The sequence below is a fragment of the Neomonachus schauinslandi genome, chromosome 2 (assembly GCF_002201575.2).
Source record: "Neomonachus schauinslandi chromosome 2, ASM220157v2, whole genome shotgun sequence".
Taxonomy (NCBI): Eukaryota; Metazoa; Chordata; class Mammalia; order Carnivora; family Phocidae; genus Neomonachus; species Neomonachus schauinslandi.
In genome coordinates, this window is record NC_058404.1 from 84,084,491 (window position 1) to 84,094,503 (window position 10,013).

At 36.4% G+C, this 10,013-nt stretch overlaps 1 protein-coding gene across 2 annotated transcripts in view; it reads right to left on the reverse strand.

Annotated features, from left to right (window-relative positions):
• The window catches only part of IL15 (interleukin 15), a 14,545-nt gene extending 5,017 nt beyond the window's left edge, over positions 1 to 9,528 (reverse strand). The window contains exons 1-4 of one of the 2 annotated variants that reach the window (XM_021679327.1): positions 9,430 to 9,528; positions 8,242 to 8,339; positions 6,805 to 6,889; positions 1,213 to 1,257 (exon numbers count right to left, since the gene is read on the reverse strand). In XM_021679327.1, the coding sequence (XP_021535002.1) occupies positions 1,213 to 1,257; positions 6,805 to 6,889; positions 8,242 to 8,339; positions 9,430 to 9,441 (240 nt within the window). In that variant the 5' untranslated portion in view covers positions 9,442 to 9,528. Of the gene's footprint in view, positions 1 to 1,212; positions 1,258 to 6,804; positions 6,890 to 7,624; positions 7,654 to 8,241; positions 8,340 to 9,429 lie in introns of those variants that run through there. The other variant, XM_021679328.1, reaches the window with a different exon arrangement.
• Positions 9,529 to 10,013: the final 485 nt, after the last annotated feature.

A 10,013-nucleotide genomic window follows, 5' to 3' on the forward strand; every position in this document is an offset into this window, starting at 1 on the left:
AGATAGATAGATAGATAGATAGATAGATAGATAGATAGATAGATAGAGAAAATAATAAATAAGCAAAACAGGGTCAGACATGCTTAGTGACTTGCAAGGTAACACAGCTAGGTAGGGGCTGAACCAGAGTTTAAATCTAAATTTCAACCTCAGCTTCTTTCTGTAACCCGTGAGTTACAAGGTTATCTTCTTGCAAAAAAAAAAAAAAAAGCAATCTCAGGATGCTGAGTTTGGGGGGTTAATTGACTGCACTCTACTTTGGAAAAATGGAAGGCATGCTGAAGCCGAAGAGGCAGACAATTTCTATGTGTAGCAGCACTAGCCAAGTGGCTGATGAACATCTGTTTTTTTTTTTTTTCTAGTTCATGATGAAGGCTTCCTCCCAAAGCTAAGAAAGTCTTCATGGGAGCAAAATCTTCTATTTCAGAGAGGTCCTAACTGAGAGCGGACTCACGGTTCTCCATGCACACAACATAGAGTTTGTTTTCCACAACGTGAAGAAGTCAGGGATTTGTTTCTTGGTTTATAGTAGCCAATCCAGAGAGAAGGACCAGCAACATGGCTAAAATCCTACACACCTTTGGCAATGTCAGGGTATTAATGAGACAAGTTCAAGATCATTTTTGAATTCTGATAAGTTTTATGAGTTCTGTTTATTTCTTTTCTCACACAGAGGGTAACCAGACAGAATCCTCTTCTGACAATTGTAGAGATTCATGCAAAATGTAGAACATGAATGCATTTAAGCGATTTGTAGAAAATTTGATTAAGGGTGGTAATACACTACAGCACTGGAAACAACAGATACGGTGGATAGTTTTAAATTGAATCAGTTAACCTGATTTTTGCATTTAATTGCATCATGATCTAATTGCATCACAAAATATATATTTTGTTTGACATTGATGGAAAAGGCTGTTTCAGATTTTGATTTGGTACCGTTATGAAAATAGCATCTTTGTAGTTCTCTGCCCCCAAGTCCCACAACCTCAACAGTTACCTACAAAATTCATTGATCATATGTTGTCAGAACACACGGAAAGTTAGATTTAAAAACTACACATCCAAAATTCATTGATCGTATGTTGTCAGAACACATGGAAAGTTAGATTTAAAAACAACACATCCTTCAGTAAATTTATGAAGATATACTTCTTCAACTTTTGAAACTGGAAAATATAGCAATTTTCAAAAAAAATAAACTATACTCACATGAGCATCGCTTTCAGTATATAAAGTGGTATCAATATGTATAGACTGAAAGGAAACAAAATTAGATAATATGAAAAACTATGCCCTCCTTTAGATATAGTGAGAACAACCTACTGAAAACATTAAATTAAGCTTTTTAAATTTTTTTATTTTGAGATAATTTCAGATTCATACACAATTGTAAGAACAAATAGAGATCCTGTGCCCCCTTGGCCATTCCCCCAGCGGTAATATCGTGCATAACCACAGTACAATATGACAACCAGGAAACTGACATTGATACAATCCACTCACCTTGTTCAGATTTCACCAGTTTGATGTGCAATAATGGATGTGTGCAGTTCTACTCAATTTTACCAGATGTGTGAATTCATGTAACCATCTCCACGGTTACATAGTTACATCATTAAAATCCTCCTCCTACTGTTTTATAGCCCAAACCACCTTTCTTAACACACATTTCACCCCCCCACCTTTCTAATCCCTGGCAACCACTTCTCTCCTCTCCATTCCTGTATCATTTCAAGAATGTTATACAAGTGGACTTATATAGTATATGATTGTTTGAGATTGGCCTTCTGAATACACTATTTTTTGAGCAGTTGTATGTTTATAGAACATGAGCAGAAAGTACAGAAAGTTCCCATATATCCCCTCCCCGCCCCACCCCAGTTTCTCCTATTATTATTATCTTGCATTAGCCTGGTACATCTATTACAATTGAGTCAGTATTGATATATTTGTAACAAAGTCCATAGATTGCATTGGGATTCAGTCTTGGTGTTGTACATTTTGAGTTTTAAAAAATATATAATGACATGTACCCACCATTTTAGTATCATACAAAATAGTTTCTTTACCATAAAGACTACCTGTGCTCCATCTATTCAGCTCTCCCTTTCCCCTGACCCCTGGAAATTTCCCACTGATGTTTTTGCTGTATCCATAGTTTTACCTTTTCCAGAATGTCATATAGTTGGTACCACAGTACATAGCCTTTTTAGATTGGCTTCTTTCACTTAGTGGATATGCTTTTAAGGTTTCTCCATGTCTTTTCATGTCTAGAAGCTCCATTTCTTCTTATTGCTGAATAATATTCTATGGTATGGATGTACCACGGTTAGCCTATTCAGACTATTTTTTTTTCACCCAACATAAGAATACTCTGGAGGTCCATCCAACCTGTTGTGAGTTATCAGTAATTCTTTCTTTATATTTTCTCAGTATTGTTCCATGATATAATGTACCACAGTTTATTCATCCACTGAAGGGAATTTGGGTTGTTTTCAGTTCTTAGCTATTGCAAATAAAGGTCTATGAACATTCATGTGCCTGTTTTTGTATGGACATGAGTTTTCATTTCTCTGATATAAATGTTCAGGAGTGCAACTGTTGGATCATATGGCGAATGCATGTTTTATTTTATAAAAAACAGCCAAACTATTTTAGAGTAGCTGTAAAATCTTATATTCTCATCAAAAATATGTGTGATCCAGTTTCTCTGCATCCTTGCCAGCATTCAGCATTATTACTATTTTTTAATTTAAATATTCTTATAAGTGCATGGTGATGTCATTGTGGTTTTAATTTGCATTCTCTAAATAATGTACAGCCATTTATTGGCACTTTCTCCCAGAAAAAGACTTGCGGTGATTCATAATTTCTTCCTTTCTAATCTGCATACTTTTATTCTTTTTCTTGCCTTGCCAATTTAGCTAAAATTCCAATACTGTGTTGAATAAGAGTGGTGAGAGATGACATATTTGTCTTGTTTCTAATTTTAGGGGAAAAACATTCAGTCTTTCCTCATTAAGTATGAGGTTAGCTCTACGTTTTTTGTACATGCTCTGTATCAAGTTGAGAAAGTTACCTCTCTTTCCTTGTTTGTAGAGAAATTTTACTAGGAATAGGTATATTCTTAAAATGCTGTTTCTCCATCAACTGATCCGGTCACATGATAATCTACTTTAGCCTGTTAATAGGTGGGTTACAGAGACCGATTTCCCAATAGTAAGCAGGTCTTGCATACCTGGAATAAATCCCATTGGTCATGATATATAATTCTTTTAATACACTGGTGCATTTTATTTGCTAATATTTTATTGAGAATTTCTGGATCTAAGTTTATTAGAGGTATCTGTTGCTTTCTCTTTTGATATCATCTTTGCCTGGTTTTAGCATCAGGGTAATACTTGCCTAGGTGAGTTAGGAAGTTTTCCTTCTTCTATTTTTGGAAGAGATTGTAAAATCTGTGTTAATTTTTCTTTAAGTGTTTGGTAGAATGCTCCAGTGAAACCAGGTGGGCTGGGGATTCTTTTTGGGGAGATTATTTATGGTGAATTCAGTGTCTTTAATGGTTATAGAAGTTTGGGATTGTTTATTTCATCTTTGTCACATTTTGGTAGTTTGTGGTTTTTGAGAAATTGGTCCATTTCCTCCAAGTTGTCAAATTTAGAGAATAAAGTTGTTTACAGTTTTTCTTTATTATCCTTTTAATGTCTGCAGATTCTGTATCGATAGTCTCTCATTTCAGCTCTGATATTAATGGTTTATGTCATCTCTTTCTTAATCTTCATCAGTTTTTCTGGAGGTTTATCAATTTTATTGATTTTTTCCCCCAAATAATGAGTGTTAGGTTTCATTAAGTTTCTCTATTATTTTTCTGATTTCAATTTCATTAATTTCTGCTCTTATCTTTACTTTCTCCTTCCTTCTGCTTGTGTTAGGTTTATTTTGCTCTTCTCTTTCCAGGTTTTTGAGGTGGGAACTTAGATTGTTGATCTGCGATCTTTCCTCTTTCCTAATATAATCACTTAGTTTTATAAATCTCCCTCTCAGTAATGCTTTGCCTGAATCCCACAGATGTTGATGTGTTGTACTTTCATTTTCAGTCAGGTCTATGTACTTTTTTATATCCTTTGAGATTTAACCTTTGACCCATGGAAAATTTAGAAGTATATTATTTAGTTTCCAAGTGTTTGGAGATTCTCCTGCTGTATTTATATAATTGACTTCTATATGATTCCACTGTGCTCAAAGAACACACTCTGCATGATTTCAATTCTGATAAATTTGTTAAAGTTTGTTTTATGGCCCATGATATGGTTAGTCTTGGTGAATGGTGCCTGAAAAAAATATTAATTCCTTGTCGGTGAGTGAAATGTTTCATCTATATAAATTAGATATTGTTGGCTGACTGTGTTGTCCAGTTCTTCTATATCCTTTCTGATTTTCTCTCTTGTCGTTCAGTTTGTTCCTTAGGAGGTGGTGAAGTCCTCAACTATAATTGTGAATTTGCCTCTTTCTCCTTTCAGTTTGATTAGTTTTTGCATCTTGTATTTTGAGGCTCTGCTGTTTGGCGTGTACACATTTAAGATCACGTTTTCCTGGTGGATTAATCTCTCACCATTTCGTAATGGATCTCTTGATTCTAGTAATTTTACTTGTTGTAAAGTCTACTTTATCTGATACTAAGAGAGCTACTTCTGAATTTTGAAATTATTGTCTGTATGTGTATCAGCTTCCTAGAGCTACAGTAACAAAATATCGAAATGAGGGCTTAAAACAACAACAACTTATTCTCTTACAACTCTAGAACCTAGAGGTCCAAAATCAAGATGTCAGTAGGGCCATGATCCCTCTGAGGGCTCTAAGACAATCCTTCTTTACCTCTCCCAAGTCTCTAGTGACTCGGGCAATCCTGGGTCTTCTGTGGCTTCTAGCTGCATTATTTTAGTTTCCTTTGCCTCGTAGCTGCCTCCAATTTCACATGGCCTTCTTCCCTGTCACTCTCTCTGTGGTCTGTCCTCTTCTTTTTTTTTTTTTTTAAAGATTTTATTTATCTATTCATGAGAGACAGAGAGAGAGACAGAGACAGAGGGAGAGGGAGAAGCAGGCTCCCCGCGGAGCAGGGAGCCCGATGCGGGACTCGATCCCAGGACCCTGGGATCATGACCTGAGCCGAAGGCAGACGCTTAACCGACTGAGCCACCCAGGCGTCCCGGTCTGTCCTCTTCTTAGAAGGACAGCTAGTCGTGGAGTTAGGGTCCAACCCACCCCAGTAGGATGCCTCACCTTAACTAATTGTATTTGCAAAGACCCTATTTCCAAAGAAGGTCACATTTGGAGGTTCTGAGTAGACATGAATTTTTTTGGGGGGGGGCACCATTCAACAACCCATTACAATATGGTATATTCTTTTTTCTCTTTTTAATTTCAACCTACTTATATCATTATGTTTGAGGTGAATTCCTTGTAGACAGCAAAATACTGGTTTGTGTTTTGTTATCAATTTGGCCAATCTCTGTCTTTTACCTGTATTCTCTTTCCCCTCTCCTTCTGGGACACTAATGCTAAGAATGCTGGATCTTGGGTGCCTGGGAGGCTCAGTCGGTCAAACGTCAGGCTCTTGATTTCAGCTCAGGTCATGATCTCAAGGTCATGAGATCAAGCCCCGCGACGGGCTCCAGTCTCAACACAGAGTCTACTTGTCCCTCCTCCCACCACTTGCCCTCCCTCTCTCTCTCTAATAAATTTTTTAAAAATAAAATAAAAAAAAAGAATGCTGGATCTTTTATTATCCCAAAGATCCCTGAGGCTTTTTTTTTTCGGTGTGTTTTCTATTATTCTATCTTCAAGTTCACTGTCTTTCCTCTGTCACATTCATTCTGTTCGTGAATCTCTCCAGTTTGCTTTGTATTTCAGTTATTGTATTTCTCAGTTCTGTCATTTCCACTGGGTTCCTTTTACATATTGTATTTCTTTGCTGAGACTTTGTTTTATCCAGTTGTTTCAAGGGCATCTGTAATTGCTTGTTGGCACATTTGTATGGTGGCTGCTTTAAAATCCTTGTCAAATAATTCCAACATCCAATCCATCTCTGTTTCAAAGTCTGTTTCAGAGTGTCTCTCGGTCAAGTTGTGATGTTCTTGCTTCTTGGTATAATGAGTGAGTTTCAGCTGTATTCTGGTATTTTAGCTTTATGTTACGAGACCCGGGTTCCATTTAAATATTCTATACCAGCACGCATCCACCCTATTTAGGTTTAGGTTCAGACTTCTGTTTGTAAGCTGCAGTTCTAATGACAGTGTAGCTTTCAGAATCTTTGTGGTGCTAATTTGAAATGCTTGGTTCACCTGGCGCCCCTGGGACTCCCACCGGTCCCTGCTGTGTCACCCCCTGCGGTGAAAGGCAATTCCCTGGGCTCCTGCTCTCTTTCCCCTTGCAGGTTCTGCCAGGCCGGCTGGTGTCTTCAGGTGAGGGAGGCGGTTCCTTAGCCACAGGACAGAGAGCTCCTCCCTGGGTCAGGCCATGCTCCCTACAAAAGCGGCCAAGCTGCCCAGTTTCTTTGCTGGAGACGGGAGTCTCTGGACTGTGGTGACAGAGAGCTCTTCAGACCAGGCCACTTATAAATTGAGTTTTAAAGATAATTAAGATCTGAACATTGTAAGTAAAAGATTTCATTTAAGGCTCATGAATTTCTACAAAAATATTGTTTCAAGTGAGATTTCATTAAGACTGACAGCAGAACATAGGGAGAGGCATACTCCATAGCAATCATACCAGATAGTTTATAGAAAAATGAGTACTCACTTGAATAATATTGTCAATTTTTTCCAAATCACTTATTACAAACTGCCAGGTTGCCTCTGTTTTAGGAAGACCTGCACTGATACTGCTGAAAGCAAAACCAAAGAGCAAAACATTTTGAATGAGCATAATAATACTGGCTTGATGAATATTACAGGCAAAAGAGCAATCAAGATCTTTTTTATTTTGGTCAGTGAAAAGATAAGTGTTATCCTTGCCTTTGTGCATTCAACAGACGAATATAAACAGCAAACATACAGTACAACCCCTTGACACTTGAGGTTAACTTAAGGACTGACCTACCGGGATTAGAGAAAAACCTAATTTGGAAGGACAACTTATAAATAACCTGGTGTAATTTATTACAATGGAATAAACACAGCACCAGATGTGTGGTAGTGCTCAGTAAATGTTTTTGAATGAATTCCGAGTTTTCTTTAAGTAGAGGTTCCATCCGACTTTTAAGTCCAATAAATAGGTAAAATTCTTAAAATAAGCATTAATCGTTTTCATGTACAGATTTTGATAGTACATATTCTTTACCATAGATTAAACACGCCCCTTTGCACACTGCTCACACTGTGACTAGAACTGCAGTAGCTTTCTTCAGAAATATTACAGACTGGAGACCAATCTAGTCTGAACGATCATACACTTACTCATTTTGGTAAAACTGAAATTTAACATCAGGACAAAAGGCTCATACACTGACCAAGTGACTGTGGAATGGTTCTTCAAGCTTGAGGAAAAATAGTTGCTCCCTGATGGATATTGTATGGAAGCAAGAGATCCAACACTAATCTTCCCTGTGAGGAAGATGCACCTGCACACATCTCTGGTTCCCCACACCATGAAGGCATTAGTAAGGAAAACTGAGCTGAGGGTCATATTACGTAACTACAGGCTGGGTGCTTTGGGCCAACTGTGTGCAGTGAATTAGCTACATCTAAGAGAGAAGAAAAAAGTTAACAAGCATGGAAATATATGAATGTCTATTAGGAGGAAAAACGAAAGGCCTAAGTAAAGAAAGAAACATTTCAAACTGAAGTAGGGTAGGGCTCAGAGGATGGGCGATGGCAGTGTCAGGGATAGATAAAAAAGTAACATGGACAAGCCCTAAATATCTGTATTTTACTGCTGTGAAAATCATGTAAGCTATTAATAAGGAATGGACTTCCAAGTTTAGTTAAATACCAAGAGGTCTAATTTATTGGAAAGATATAACACTCATTTGGAATAATACCCAAATGTAGAAATGCTCATTTGGGTGTTTACCAAACCTCCTCGGAATCTCCGTAATCTGCCCTCTATCTTACCCCAAATACTTAGTTCCTAAGGATTTAAGCAAACTGAACATAAAGCAGTTTAAAAGAAAAGATACTGAAGAACAATGATCAAGGCCATTAACATGATGATATTTATGCTGAAAGATAAACTTACCCCAAAATGAAGACATGAATGCCAGCCTCAGTTAGAAAATGACTGTTCAAAAGTAAACACAGGTAGCACTGGATGGAAGTACTTCTCAAATGTGGTTTCTAAAAAATATCATCACAGGCAAAGTGGTTAAAACTTTTTTTAGTTAAAAAATGATACTTAAAATAATATTTTATCATATTTTTAGATTCCAAAAGTTAAGTTTATCACAATTTCAGAATTAATGCTCTTTTTTAGAATTAATGAAGCTAGAATTTATCCTTCTTGCTTTGTCCGCACCTCCAGCTCTGTCTTCTATGAGTAAAATTCTTTAATATGTATTTCTCCAGGTGCATTTCAGTGACAATAATTTTAAGAAAGTTCACATATTCACTAATTTACATATATACTAATAACATCACTTACTTTGTTTCAATTATCTTTATCCTCCCTCTCATCTTTTTTTTTTTTTTCCTTTTGAATAGTTCAGCATATATTTGTTGGATTGCTCTTAATTCTCCATGGCATGTTCATTTTTTTATTTGGGTGTGGTTGACAATAATAATTCAACATATTTCATATAGCACAGATTAATAACATGAGTTACTAATACAGGTGTACTAGTTATATATTAATTTCACGTGAATTAATTTCAAATGAAAATTAATTATATATTGGTATCATTTGGAGGAAAAGAATGGATAAAAATAGACCCAACTAAAGATACTCTATGCCATCATAACAAGCAATATATAATAATTTCTCTTGGTGATTTAGGAACATACTTATCTTAGAATTTCTCAGTTTTGATACTTTTGCCTGCCTCTCTCACACTGTCAAAACCTTTACAGTTTCAGAAAGTACCCTAAACACTAAGAATCTGTGCTTCATTTAGTCTACACTAAAGAGATGAATAATATCCAGACATTGTCATCAAAGACTAGATAATCCATTGATTAGATGAAAATTCAAAGAACAAAATAAGGTAAGTGAAATAATACATTTACAATGACATGAAGAGCACCTGATGTGAGTAGAGTTAAAAGACCTGTTTCTATTTACTTTCAAAATAAGAATAATCCATACGTGACCAGAGATCTGTGACATCTCAAGGTCTTTGGAGAAGAGTCATAGAACTTACTATGAAGTATCTGAGATTCAAGTGACCTTTTATGAAAAGTCCATGTACTATCTTTCTCTAATTTTTCTTACCGAAATTCTCATTACTCAATGCCAGGGTAAATCCTTAAGTACTGAAGAAGAGCTGGCTATGGCAATGGATTTCCAGCAGCCATCCATCCAGAATATTTCCTACAATACAATCCAGGGTAAGGAAATGATCCATTAAAAACACAAGTGGACAAGAAGAAAGGGAGGAAATTAATATTCATGGAGCACTTACTTTTTCATGGGCTCTCTATTAGTCACTTAATATATCTATCACATTACATCCTCACAACAATCCTATGGGGTAGGGTTAGCAGCATTTGGGTAAGCTGCCCAGGCCCCACAGCAGGTGCAAGACAGCCAGGATTTGAGACCAGGCCTGTCTGATGACTAAGCCCAAATTGGCAAATTCCAAAATTCTATGTTGGTAAACAGTAGAAGCAACCAAATACCTGGCTTTGTATAAACTACTGACTGTTCATTTCATTTACAACAGAAAAGGTTATTTCTACAGACATGAACAGCTGTGTTTTGAAATAAATCACTGTTAATTAAAACATTATTTGAGAATTTCATAAGTAACAAATTCTATTTTTTTCTAATTCAAGGCAATGAAGAATGTGAAGATC